General features: G+C 39.8%; 1 protein-coding gene across 1 annotated transcript in view; it reads right to left on the reverse strand.

Moving 5' to 3' along the window:
- VIPR2 (vasoactive intestinal peptide receptor 2) overlaps nucleotides 1–15,506 on the reverse strand; it is a 1,176,106-nt gene that overhangs the window by 161,326 nt on the left and 999,274 nt on the right. The window contains exon 6 of the mRNA XM_069647991.1: nucleotides 11,518–11,653. Coding sequence (XP_069504092.1) covers nucleotides 11,518–11,653 — 136 coding nt within the window. The remainder of the gene's footprint in view (nucleotides 1–11,517; nucleotides 11,654–15,506) is intronic.

A 15,506-nucleotide genomic window follows, 5' to 3' on the forward strand; every position in this document is an offset into this window, starting at 1 on the left:
AAATCTGGGTGTGTTTTGAAAGTCAAATCTGAGTGTGTTTTGTAACTGAAATTTGGGTTGTTTTTGTAACTGAAATTTGGATGTGTTTTGGAAGTTGAATCTGGGTGTGTTTTTGTAACTGAAATTTGGGTTGTTCTTGTAACTGAAATGTGGGGGTGTGTTGAAAGTCAAATCTGGGTGTGTTTTTGTAACTGAAATGTGGGTTGTTTTGTAATTGAAATTTGGGGTGTGTTTTGAAAGACCCTTGTAAGAGAAGCCACGCCAGTGAATGATATTCATCAGTACTTGACAGATCCTAACCATGAGATTAGGCCCATGAGTAAAAAAGATTGTATGGGCAGTGGGACTGCCCGTTAGAAAACATGCAAAAAGAACAAATGAAAACTGGCTGTGGGTGTTAGGGACTGTGTTTTTGATGCAGTACAATGCTTGTTTACGGTTGAAAGTGAAGGGGAATGTGGTGATATGATAGAGTCTGGTGCTGATAAGCAGGAGAAAAGAGTGGTCCCTGTGCGGTCCGACAGGATGGATGAAACCCGCTTAGTAAATACGGCCTCTCAGACAGGGTCTGGTGGAGTGATGTATTCGAACTGGCTGGTGGATAGCACGCAAAGTAAAGACATGAGGAGTGCAACTGATAAGAGCACAGTAGACAAGGGGTCACCATCTGTGCATTACAATTGCGATCATGTTCGGTATAGATCTGGACCCTCCTTTAAATAGGACTGCTGTGTTGCGTATTTTACATGGTATTGTTCCACTCGGGAGTTGTCAATACAGATGACATTTTGATTGTGGACCAGCTAGAAGATGAAAAGAATGTCACCTCTAACATATGGTTCAGATCAGGCACATTGATGGACTACAACTTGTGCTATGAAGATGATTTCTTTAAGCTTGGGTACTCCTGTGTTGAATAAGTATGTTGACAGCTAAATATAGAGCGACTACCATGGTTACAAACAAGCTAATGACCAGAGAAGTTGATCAAAGATTAGATAGACGCAAAGGGAGTGACATCTCCACCAGTGGTCAAATAGATAGGAAAATGAAAGAATCAAGAGAAGGTGAAATCAGTAAAAACTATGGGTACTGGCAATGGCTTCCCAAGGCCTTTAAGTCCCATTTTGTAAATACTTCTCGATAACAATACCTTGGTTTTCTCATGGAACACTAGGGGTTTTGCCCATCTCGCAGCAGATGAGGGGTTGCTGGCTAACATCAACCTCTATTGCACAGTAGCACTCCAAGAGACATAGATAACCTTGGTCTGTGAAATAGACGGAGGCAGCACCAAACAGATTTTGGCAGTGAAGGGTCCCATTGGGTGACCCAAAGGAGGTTTATTAGTCACAGTGTGACATCCATGGAGTATAGTAAAAACGAAGTGGTCGGCCTATATGGTGCAAGCAGTCACAATTAGGTGTGAGTTGCAAGAACGCAGAGAGCTCATATTAATTAACATGTATGATCCTCCTAATACAGTGGCCCACAGTCAGAACATTGCCACAGTAAGAAACATTCTGAGTAGGATAGTCATTGACATTCTTATACTGGTGGCAGGTGACTTCAACACCAGACTCGGAACAAATTTAGATGGGTTCCTGACCAGACTGCTTCTGCCCCGTTTAAGGTGCAGGATTGCAATAAGCAGGGAAAAGAATTGCTTTATTTGCATAACTTGACAATGCTAAATGGCCCATAATACAGACAGTGACAGTGGTAAGGGCAGCCTCAGAGATTACTAATAAAATAAATTATTTAAAAGCAAATTATCGCTGTTGGCTGAGATGTCATGTTGCTAGGTTTAAGAATGAGATGCGATGCAATTAGCGCATCATGCAAAAACAAATAACAATATGAGTATTTGGTCGGTTGTGAGGGGTGCGAGTAAAAAAAACTACCCATCAAAAATGTATCTGAAGAGGATCGGCTTAGACACATAGAAAATACATTGGGAGCTGTAGTTTCTGCTGATGAAGTGTACACAAGGGCACCTGAGACGTGGATTTGTAAATCTACTATCTCTGACATTACTAAGATGACTGTGAAATTACCTACCTCCCATGCTGCAGAACCAGATGGGACATGTCATGGATTGATCAAGTTGTCTCCAAGTGTACGGGCCCAGGCTGAGCACACACTATTTGTGAGAATTGGGAAATATGGGAAGATACCTCCCTCGTGGAAGGAGAGTACGATTCCACCCATTTATAAAAAAGGGCTGTTGGAAAAACCCCTTAAATGATCGCATGCTTGCCATGCTTGACATAACGGCAAAAATATTTGCAAGAGTACTATTGAGTGAATTAAATCAGTGGATTGTAGATTACAAAATACTTCCACCCAACCAAATGGGAGAGTACAATCAAGTACAATCTCACCCTAGTATCCACAATTGAATATGCTTGGAATCGCTGTCAGCTTCCGGTCTATGCTGCCTTTATTGATTTTAGCTCCACGTTCAATACGGTCATGAGGAATCGACTATGGAACAAACTAGTTGCATGGAATATTCCTCATGGCCTATTGAAAATGATTAGGCCTTAATACCATGACACAAGTGTAAGAGTAAGGGTAGATGGAGAAGGGAGACTCTCACACTCCATACCCACTGTACGAGGAGGCGAGTAGGGTTGTATCCTGGCGTCTACCCTTTTTAACTTATATCTTGCGGACCAGTCTAAGACCTTTAATATTGCAGTAGCATGGCCGGTGAACATTGGGGTGCTCAAAATTAGTTGGCTCGGATATGCTGATGATCGTCTCTTACATGACTACACTCCCAAAAAGGGCTGCAATTAATGCTTGAGGCCTTGGGCGAATATGCCAGAGACAATGGGCTACACATTAACATTGAAAGAACAAAAATAATGGCCTATGAGGGGCAAACTAAAAGCAAGAAACGCCCTACATATAGCTGGAGGCTTGATCAGAAAGTGGTTGCAACTGTTTGATGATGTAAGTATCTGGGCGTGTTAATTGATAACAAACTTAAATGGATGTCTCAGTGGGAGGAGAATAAGACCAACTGCATGAGAATCCGATATGCGCTAAGTAAATTCATTGGTAAACAGGGTGGATGGTCCATTACGACTATTATGTTATTATACTCGTCCAATATTGTTCCCTGCATGCTGTATAGTGTAGAAGTATGGTGAAAACATAACACAATTAGTCAACCTTGAAAGCAACATTCTGAGAATATTGTTTAGAATGCCAAACTGACTTCTTATCGAATATATATACTCTTTGAATTTGACCTGAAGAGCATAGTAACGGTAATTAACTGCAAATTGACCATGGACTACGAGAAACTAATGACTTTAGATAGAGGCACAATTATGGTTGAGGTTTTTCAGGCCTACAGGAGAATTAATACATGAGTGTGAAACCTTTGGAACCCTTGGAACTCTGTGCACTAAACACAAGTTCTGGGTGACAGGATATGAACAAATAACCGTGTGTATAAGGCAGCCGGGGCAGAAGAAATGGGTAAAGGAAAAAATAATAGTGGCCATTTTCACAATATTAGATGCAACGCTTAGAGACACCAAAATACATTGAGGCCTATCCTAATAGTGCCATAACTAGGCAATATCTTTTGATGAAATGTAATTGTACCCAAGTGTTGGAAACAGAGGGAGCAAAACTGGGAATTCCACCAGCGACTGTGTGGGGAAATGATCACTGAATCCACCGAACGCATTATGTGTTATTGTGAGAGCTTATATGTCATTAGGAATAAATACATGAAATCTTATAGCAATAAGAGAAACTGTAATAATGTGACAATACTGTGGAATAGGCTGCTATACGGAAATGACGTTAATCTTATATACCATATGCTCAAATTTGATTGTGCTTGCATGGATATTTTAGCTGAACTATCTCAAAGGATTTTATAAGTGTAGCAATTGTGATAGAATTTGTAAATTACGCCTGTTTTATAGTTTTTAGGTCTTGTATGCATCATTGTATCATACTTATTATGTGTTGTATATACAAAGCCGGTTCTGGCCGAATGTATATTAAATACAAAACATTTTAAAAATGAAGTTCAAATTAACAGGAGACTTCATGACAAACATGGAGACCCCAGGCCTGCTGTTTAAGTTGGAAGTATGTTTCATAACTGGATCTGTCGTAATTGTGTAATGCATTTTGGGACTTTATGGATTGGCAGCATTCAAAGCATGGTGGATGCTATCCATTCCAGTTTTATTTCTTTGCATTTGGCACTTGTAGTGTTGTCCATTGTAAAAAAAAAAGGACTCCAAGTCCCAGAATGCAAAGAAACGTCCCGGACTGAATGAGAGGCATGAAGCAACTTGAGAACTATGTGCTCTGTAATTAATATTGGTAGTACCCACCATTTCTTTTCACAAAGTTTTTAATATTTCTGTTTCAGTCATAACATATTTTACGTATTTGTTTCAAATTAATTTCCAAACGAGTTCTCAAATTATATCAAGCATGAGTAGGCTATCAACTCATACCTTTTTCTTTGCATTTTGGTACTTAGTGATGGTGTCCCTCTCCAAACTTAATGTAATGTAACATGGTCTGGCATGGCACACCTTGGTTAGTCTGGCGGCCATGAGGCACTTTGAAACACATTACTACAAGCACCATAGTTTGGAGAAAAAAAGGCCTCCATAAGGATGATCCTGATCCCTTAGTTCAGAGAAACTAGGAGACCAATAGCATCCTGATGGTGACAGAGCGTCAGTGCTGCCTGCTTTGGTCTGTGCTGCCAAAACCAATGGCTGCAGCATTTTGGAAGTATGAACATCTCGTTAGGATAATGCATCCGTGCAAGAATTCCTAGTGAAATCCGTAGTTTGTAGGTTGAAATGTTGGCAAAGCCTATTCAAACGAGTGCCATAGATAGGATTCTAGAAGTGTCAGCTAGCGAGATGGCTGCCCAGCCCAAGTGCTCCTCCCAGCCCTGCAGCCTGAGCACTGAAGCAGCCTAACACTGAAACCGAAAGCAAACAGACCATCCATCTCCAGACCAAATCACACACTGTGCCTCCTCCCCTTTGAGCCCACTATCGCTCATCTCTTCAGAAACCAACAGAGCATCCTATAAGAAATTGGCGAGGTAAAGTCGTCTATGTGTACACGTGAAACCAAATTGCCTGTGATAGAAGGCAACATTGATCATGTGGATTCATGGCCATCCGTCTGCGAAAGCGGTTTGACAGAAAGTTACCAGACCTTTAGCGTGGGTAACAAAGAGACCGTGTGGCTCCTAGAAGAATATGACCTTGAACTGCAAAATAAGGAACAACAATTTCAGAGAGACAGAGAGAGAGTGGTGCAGGCAAACCTTAAAACATGAATGTATGTATGATTGATCTTGTAGTACTGAATACGTGTTTATAATATGATACTAGAGCAGTATTCATGTCAGGCTTCTTTGGAGGGGGAGACGTGAGAATGGCAGGCCGGTAGGCCGGGCTTACAATCTAATGACTGATGGAGCAACTGCATAAGTGGCAAACAGGACTTACTGGGAGAAAGGGGTTTTGTAGCACACTGGAAGCCAGATATAGTCAATTGACGGTTAAACTGCCTCACAACCGTGCAATGAACTTGCGTACCCCAAAATGCCTCCTGACGTTTACTGAGTCCCTTAAGTCAGCCGGATGTGTCTTGCGCACAGTACTCTGGCATTGACATACCAAAATCCACGATGGGATAGGAATGCGGGCTAATGTAGAGGGACCTGAGACAGGGACATTGGGCCGCATGGCAAGAGAGTCTCCACCCAATGGATACAATGTAACTCTGCATGCCCATTGCCTGGCCCTCTCCTCTCCCGAGCCCCTTGACCCAGCGGGGTACAGTTGGACAAAGAAATGAAGGTAATAAAGTGGGGAATACTGTGGTAATAGCAGAGATTGTGCGTCTTGAGATTCGTGCTTAGTAATGGCTAAAGTGCCATAAGAAACAGGCGACATCGTCACCACTGGGGATTAATGGAGTGTGGGACACAGATGCACCTTAGATTAATGGTGATAAGACGCGATGCCCACTGGGACATTATGAAAGCTCGACGGCATGCTTCTGGGGTATTAAATAAACTGGAGAGAGGTTCTACTTGCTCCTAATTAAAACTGAATAACTAGAATGCAATACAGCTAATGCCATGCAACAGAATGACATGCCTCCCGCACCGCTTTCTGCCTTTAGTGTTATGCTTTGCCATACGTATGCATGCAGTGAAGAGGTTTGATTGGCTTTGTCTTGCATTGGTTTTCACATTGTTGATAGACTTTCATCATGAAATGTTTCACGGTTCATCAAATGTTTTTCATGTCTTATTGGTATTCTTTTTAATCTGAATTTATTGTCTTCACATTATCACTATGTACCTATTAATTGAGTTTTGTAAAGTACTCTGGTTTAGAGCACTATAAAGTCACAATAACAGTGATAAAGAAATAATGAATAGAATAGGAGAGTGTGACAAAATGACTTCTGCTCTGCACGAGTACAAGGGTGAGTAGTAATACTCAGCTCGCACACTTGTACAAACCAACAGTGATTCCAATCATAAAGGTAAAATAGAAACAGTTAAGAGCTATACCTCCTTTGACTTTTGTGGTAACGTGAGATGAGGGACGAGGGTTGTGAATGATATTCAGTATCAACCCTAACAGCAAAGTATAAAAGTTCAAAATAAAGAAATGTCTAATTAAGGTTCTATAAAAAATATACACTTTAATTAAAAACACCATATGCCAGAATAACTAGATAGAAAAACACTGTACAAATCCCACCCCTGCGGAAGAACAGAGAATATGCAAAAAAAGACAGATGAAACACTCTGGGTAGAATACAGGGGTCAAAGGAAATTTAACAACCACAATGTTCTTTAAAAAGGATATGTCTGAGGAAAAAGGTGCACACATGGCTTACCAATATCTAGGGCCAGAAATGGATCAAGGCAGCTGTTATTGGACAATAGCACCTTTTTAGGCGGTTCAACAGCATTCGAACCACGCTTCAAGACGTTGTGCGAGTGGATCGAACCCCGTTCGAAGGTTCAGCTGAGTGCCATAAGCAGCACTGTCGGATCCTACAGTTTTAAATGTGGCAAACACGATTCAAAGGCGGTTTGGTTCAAGGTCATGAAGAAAAGAGACCCTGGCTGTGTTGGCTCTGTGGTTGCTATAAATCCCACTCTGGGGTCTCAGGCAAAAGTTCAGTCCTTAATCATGGGCTCCTAAGCAAGGGAGACTGGCCCACATGTTCAGAAGGCCTTCACCACAATGAGGTCCTGTTCAGCATTATAGCTGGCAGAGTTCCAGTCTTGTTTCAGCAGCAGATCACCCTCAATGTTCCCTGAGGATGGGCAGGGACCAGATCTCATCTCTGCCTCGGGCACTCAGACTTCACCTCACTGGTGGAGGGCTTTGGAAAGTCAACTCTCCCACCATAGGTCCAAGGAATTATTTCTCAGATGCTTGTTTCAAAGTGAATTTAAGAAGGAGTTGGAGACCACTTCTTTTAAAGGCTTACGTCTCCAGGTCATTTGACTAAAGTAAGCCTGCTTTATGGGTTCAATCCCTGGACTTGGAATAAGTAGACATTGTCTTCTGACATAATACCCAACATGCTTTATGTTAAAGGAAGTAGAGGGGACAGGAAGGATGAGAGATAAAGAGGGGTGAAAAGATTGTGGACTCTCTCTAAACTAACTCTGGCCCCTTCCCTTGTCAATAGCATCAAAGTTTCTTTTGGAATGCAGCAACCTGTTGTGAGGCTAGTGCTTTTGGTTTGGGTGTGCCATTTGATTCCTGTTTCCCAGGCCAGCTCCTGCTGGGAGGCTGGCTCACTGGGGAGAGGTGCTACCCTACCTCACAAAGGATGGACATGAGAGGCATAGCCATCTAGTCTCCTGTCTGGTCACTTTGCAGGACCACACTGTCTGACCAGGATACCCACATCCTTTCCACAGCTGAGCTGGCATACAGTGTTGACACATATTTGATATCAAATTGATGTGGCTGTAATAAGTATGAGAGATGCTAGTCACCATTCTCTAACTCAGGTAGGGCTTATATTTAAAGTTTACAACTTCCACCAGGAAAACAATCCTCATAGTCATGTTGTTTTGTGTACAGGGGGCATATTTTAAATGCAGCCCCTGCACTGCAATGGCTTGGCTTTGGGTGTGCACTTGTGGTCACCAAACCTGCTCTATGTCACAAGGGAGTAGGTGTTGCAGGTCAGGATACTGATTCAGCAGGGCACAGGTGTACACTCTACCTTTTGGCATGGAACTTGTGGAGAGGGGCATCTGGCCAGCAGACCACCATTTCTGGGCGAGAATAACCCGTATCCCTTCATATTTAATAAAATTAAAAAAAACAATCCAGGTCTTGTTCACCCTTTCCAGTGGTAGTAGGCAGTCATGCTCTCTTACAATTAGAAAGCTTTGCACCCTCAAATCCACCCACAAGTGATTACAAGAGGCACAGGTGGGCAACGCATATGGATTTTACTGGCATATAATAACAACCAAACAACTATCAGTCCTATGATTACAATTATTTGGTTCCTCAATTCAGTACCCACGGTTTCAGAGGATTACATATGTCAAATCGGATGAGGCAAACCAATCCAATGTGTTTGCAGGGTAGAATGTTGAACTCATGTCAAGTAGATCGTCTAAGATAGTCAAATAAGGGGGCTGTCCTGGTGGCATGGTGGGCTAGCTCTCTTAGCAAGAGAACTCATATGTTTAAGTCCCATTGACCTTGTCATTCACAACAAACAACTACTAAGCACAATAAAATAAAGTATATTTAGTTTTGTTTCAAAACAAAATAGCTTAGTTATAGAATATGTTTCATTTGTTGAATATTTTACATATGTTTGGGGAGGGTTGGAGAGGGTTGGGAGGGTCATACCCCTTTCCTTATCCTCCCCCTGCCAGACAGAAAGCTAGATATTTAGATATGTACGAGATAATAACATGGAATGATAATGGCTTAAGCAACTCAGTTAAGAGAAACACAATTTGGTTTTGAAGAAATGCAAAGTGGATATAGCTCTGCTGCTGGAGACCCATCTATACCACGATGCAGCAAGCAAACATCCAAGGGAATGGGTAAGGACAGAATTCTATAGCGTGCCTAATGCTCATACTCATGGGGTCAGCGTTCTCGTACATAAGCAAAATAGGGTGAACACACAGAACACTACAAGCGACCATAATGACAGATAGGTGTTGGCTGAGTTGGGGATAGATGCGTCTCTTGTTACCTTGGTTAGTATAGATGTACCCAGTCTCCAAACGGAGTAGGGGCTAAAAGAACTAGTAGCCTCCATGACTCACTTAAAGAATAGCCAAATTATTATGTAGTGTGACTTCAATTTCTGTCCAGATAACATTGTAGTTCGAAAAAGCACCGGTAGGGATGGCAACCATAGCAACAGGAACTGGTTGTACAACTTCAAAAATACACTAGGTCTAACAGACTTATGGAGACTCCTAAGTCCCATGGAGGCGGGCCATACCTTCTACTCCTGGCGCATCAGTCATACTCTGGGATAGACTTATTTGACACTGGCAAAAAAGTAACAGAGGGAATTGCATCCTGTGAAATTGAATTATATCCAGGGGATTCTGCTTTAATGTTAATAAAATCAGGAATATTAGGAACCATCTGCTGGCCGAATTGGCTGTATGCAGATTTTGCAAAGCACCATGAGTCGTGGAAAATCTAAAACATGTGTGACTGCTATGCCCGGGATAACTATCAATGCGGATAGTTAATTTTGGTAAATTTGTTCATTCACTTGAATGGGTTGATGTGGAGCAAGTATGGTTAAGGATGCTAAGTGGCAATCCTCTCTCTATGATTTTTGCGATTGTGAGATTTTTAAAATTCTGTGTTTTATTATGACATTTTGGAGTTGCTGTTTTTAAATGTATGAATATTGATATTAACATGATCCTTTATTCTCCTTTTTTAGCTTTTATGGAAACTAGATGTAATTAATGTGAATGTGTTGGTTTTTACATGAATTTGATGTTATAATATGTATATGTATGCAGTTTTATATTCTAAACATTTAAGGTCTGTTTTTTTTAAACACCAAACCCAATAATGAAATGAATGAATTGAATATTCATAAACATAGAGTGCCTCACACTACAAATGAAACCTGGACTCACGCCACACCAATTCTTCACAACACTCATTTTAAATATAAGATAGTTAACATCGGGATTATACTATACTATATACTATATTATACTATAAAATGAAGGTTGGGAAGTGGTGGTGTGGGTTCGTTTGTAGTGTGAGAGACTACATTTATGAGTTACATTGAGTATAATGGTATTTCCAACGTTTGTAGACTTACTTTTTATAGTTACTCAAACTTTATATACATATGTACATATTAACCACGCATTTTCTATTATGATTCAGCTGAAATATATGTTGTGCCATTACCAACACTTTTTCACAGCCTCATTTATACAGCTCTTAAGTGTCATGAATGACCATGTGTTTCACCTGGTTGCCATTTTTTTTATGCTGGCCAAAAGCAACTAGAGGAAATTATGCTTCAGGACACTACTATAAGACACAGATGTAGTTTAAAGAAAGGTTCTCAAGAAGCACTGATTATGAGATGAGACACACGTTGACTTTCTCATGAACTAAAGACAATCTGTGGTTGTAGATTCCCCTTCTGTGGATTAACTGTCAAGTAGCATCTTTTGTGCGCAACATGATTTACCTTGAAAACGTGGCACCAGTTGCAGTGATGCCCAATAGCTCTTGAGTTTTGCAGCACTTCCCTTGAATATACTTTATTACACATTAGTGTATCATGTCTTCCTACTGTAGTCATCTTATGCAAAAGGTGATTCATCGAAAGTCTCTAAATAATATTGCATTTGAAATCCACTTGCTCATGTACCATGGGCTAATATGGCACTTTTCGCTTCAAGATATTTTGATAGCCATTCATTTTAAATACAAATACTTGTGATCACAAATCACTGACAACTTGGTGTTTTGTATTATGGTACATATCTTGCACGTAAACTGCAATGCTCCCTTCTCCCATCCTGCCAATATCGTGACAAACTTCTAATGGCGCGTGTGTTCTGGAATGGTGAGGGCGGAAGTGCTCCAAAGGAGTGATTTTGACAGTATAACGCTGGCACTGTAGAGGATCGAGGACCCTCATGGGGAACATTACAGAACCCATTTAAAATGTCATTATTGTATAATTAAGAATACTTCAAAAGACATCAGTGACTTATGTGCCTATCTTTAAGGTTAAATAACACACCAGTGGTCAGAGCATACACTTGATTTCCAGAGACTTTTAGAAGCAATCTTTGGAAGTCGCTTTCCAATAATATCACGAGAAGTCAATCATTATCAGCCTCGCCCCCATGTGCATCATTATCGAGACTGCCCCACCTGTGCCAAATATATACAATACATATTATTGAATTGGCAAAAGATCATTTACCATTGAGTGTCCCACGTCTTCACAGTTGGGCGAGTTGGAATAGAAAAAACTGTCCTTCACTAAAACAAACATTGCTTTTAAAATGAAAGAGAGGAACAGATTTAAATGGATGTAATTCCTTGTGCAGTGAAGTTTTCTAAAAATGGAAACAAATGAGAAAAGAAAACATTTTAGTGAGAAAGTGATTGTTTGCTATATTGTAATCTTAGACGTCTTCATCAATGTTAAGGCATACTTTTATTATGACAAAAAATAACTATGAAGAAAACCATTATGACAAATGTTAATGAAAAGGAAAGACATAGTGAGTATGTCCAATCTTCCATGTAGGCGAATATTAGAAAATTCTAAAATGCAATCATACATTTAAAATGCTGTCCTCAAAAAATGTTTTAAACATGACTTTAGGTTAAATGTGTTATTTCATTTAACGGTTTTGGAAAAGGGACTTCCATACCATATCACTAATTACTATAATAGCCAATCACCACACATATTAGTAGGCTGAATAAGATTATAAAAACATAATAATTATTCAAAATAATACTAATAATTATCAAACATTACTAAATGATAATACATGGTTAAATTAACACATATATTATACACATTATTTTTCTTCTTATTCTCCGAGTATTATTATTTATATTATTTCTGTTACTATTCACATCACTACTATAATAATAATTTGTATTATTATTAATATTATCATCATTATTATTATTAAAGAAGGGGGCTGTGGGTTCCATATATTTCCCTCACTTTTTGGCAATTCACTTTGAAAGTTTTATATCGATTGACTGTGTCTTAATTACTTAAATAATGTTAAATGGAACGTTTTTTGGAAATTGTTCTTTATAATGTGTTATTTGTAAATGTATTTCTTCAGTATAACTATTCTTATAAAACCATAGCTTCCACTGTTGAAATATCATCGGCACTTAAAACGACAATATCTTGCTTTGTATTATTTAGTCAGGTTTTCATTTGATACCGTAATCAATAATATATTGCAATGATCTTGCACTCTTGCTGCAGAATTATTTACCATAGGGAGAGACAATTACACTAATTATTGATCGTCACCTGGTTTATGGGCTGCAGGATAAGTGATGCTATCAGCGCATCAATGTTTTAGCTCATTCATCCCCCGGTTCACTTGTGAAAGAATCTTATATTTACAGACTGAATTTTAAGCAATCTATCTGCCTGTTCTATGATACATTTCAAGGCCTCAAGTATACATGGGTACAATCTTTACTGTTATTGACTGTTATTGGGGTCAGGATCATTTAACACATTCTCATGAGTCAGTGCATAAAGTGGTGAAAGGCAAGGACCGCAAGTAGAGTCTGCGTTCCTTTCACTGCTGCATGCATTGAATCTGGAGTGATCTATGTTGTGTGTGCTTCTGCACACCAGAGATCAGCAGTGGTGGCTTCCATGCACAATATAGCAGCTGTCATTGCACATTGGGTTCCTATGGATTGCACCTTCTTTTCCATGGTGCAGAAGAAAGGAGGCACAGTCTGCAGGAATCAAGCCGCTCCATTGTGATCAGAGTACTGATCCCTGCAGCATGGCATTTGTATTCCCTGGTCTTTGTAAGAATCCTGTGAGTTAATTCTAGTTTGAAATGTCCACACATGCTTTCATAAGGGAAAGGGTTTGTCCTCCATGGTATCCTCTACGTTAAACAGTGCAGCCTGAATGCTGGTGGATTCTGTACTTTTTGAGGATTTCCATCAAGGGTGAATAAATATAACACGTGCAATTCTAATTTTAACAAATCGACGACATGGGCAACTTGGTGTAGCATATATATATATTTATATATATATATATATATATATATATGTTCTCTGTGGCACCACATAGACGTTTGCCTCTCAGGTCTCCATGGTGCTACAAAGAACAACAAAACAACAATCAACATATATATGATGTACCAAGTTGCTATTTATTTGAGGCATATCTATATTATAGGGTGGCGGGCGGCGCCCTATAGTTAATGTGAGTCGGACTCCCATAGGAAACCAGAAAAAATGAATTGCTAATAGCTTTTGACTCGTGTGATGGATTTGGCCAAAAAATGGCCCGCCTATGACCACATGATGACATCACAGATCAGACCATTGAAGACATAACTAATTACATGTTGTATGAGAAAACTGATGACATTACAAATCACATCACTGATGCCATCACTGGTGACAACACTAATTACATTGTGTATAACTGATTACATCAATAATGGAATTAGACATTACATCATTTATAAGTTAGCTCATGAAAACTTTGATTACCTCAATAACAATTTAGGCTGTGGACTTGGCCATGACAAAGGCTGGGGTCACTGGCCAGTACCAAAGACCATAGCTGGTTGTCGGTTAGTGTTAGAAAATACCAATTTGCATGGTTAAAAGCCATGCCTTGTAGCCCATCACTGTTTTAAAATATACAGTGGGCAACGTTGAAAACTGTAGTCAGTGGCCATGGCTAAAGTCCATAGCTAGTACCCATTAATATGTTACAATATACAGTTGGCACAGCCAAAGGCCCATGGACACTGGCTAGTATTGTGTTGTAGACCATGGCTAGTGGCTGGTTAGTGTATATAATATACAACGGGCAAGGCCAAAGGCCATCGCTTATCACATTTTATTATTTTAAAATATGCAGTGAACATGGCCAAAAGATGTACAACTGCTCAAGGTCAAAGACCACGGCTAGTGGCCCATTTATCTGCTAGAATATATAGTGAGCACAGGCAGAGATTGTTGCCACTGGCCACTATTATGCTAAAGTTCATGGCTAATGCCTGATCAGTGTATATAATATACAGTGGACAGAGTTGAAAGCTGTATCCACTGGCGAAGGCCACGATCTATGTTTGGTAGCCTGTTAGTATTTTATAATATTCAGTGCTTATGGGTGAAGATTGTGACCACAGTCCATAACTGAATTTCATGACTAGCCCATTCATGTGTTAACATATATTTGGCCATGCACACTGACCATAGCTGAAGGCCATTCATAATGCCAGTTACTGTTGTAATGTAATTAGTGATGTCATCAGTAATGTGATCTGTGATGTTTTCATTGTGGTCATAGAATGCGCAACACAGGGCGCAAAGTTAAGGTGGCTATTTCTGAACATCAGGGGTTTTATTGCCTTAGGTTCTCACCTTAATGTCCCTGCAACTAAAGTTTTTTCCTTGAATATACATTCAGGGCAAATCTTTAGTTGCAGGCACATTAAGGTGAGAACTTAAATGCAAAAAAAAATTATTCAGCCCTGATGACATTACTGATTTTAAAGTTAAGGTTACTATAAACACTCAATTATTTGCAAAGGATCACACGCTTTGGTTAAGCAACCTGCTACACGCCCCTTGTGTTATGGCTGGTCTCTTGGTGACTGTTGTGTTACATGACATAACCCCAACTAACCACATTTAAGCAGCACGGAAAAGGGTAAGAATGATCAGCTGCAAGAATAACTATGCCCAGGTACTTTTCCCCCCATAATAAAAATCAAAAGCTGGCACCCATGAATATACAGTAAGTGACTATATATATATAAAAGTGAAATATTCTAATGTAGTTCAATTGACCTTCTCCTTAGAAGAAAGTGCCAAGACAAAATAGCATAGGACTTTTAAAAAAAGTAATGAAAACCAGAAAAATAACCTGAGAGAGAAAATCTTCCACTAAATATGCTGGCAAAGTATAAAAGGTGCTCACATTTTAAACCTAGCAATCAGCAGTGAAATATTCCACGGAAAACAAAATCCCAATGCGAAACATGTGTTTGTCGTGTTGTGGGTAAGCATCTGCACTGGGAACAGGACAACCTGAGTAAAATCCTGGCATCCAAATACTTGGGCAAGCTTGCCAACCTAAAGAAAATTACTTTACTGGTGCCCTGAATAGCAGCAACAATCAGGGGAAAATAACTCATGACTTACGTGCCCTCATCATATCCC

Source organism: Ambystoma mexicanum, chromosome 2q (assembly GCF_040938575.1).
Source record: "Ambystoma mexicanum isolate Mex_15411 chromosome 2q, UKY_AmexF1_1, whole genome shotgun sequence".
Lineage (NCBI taxonomy): Eukaryota > Metazoa > Chordata > Amphibia > Caudata > Ambystomatidae > Ambystoma > Ambystoma mexicanum.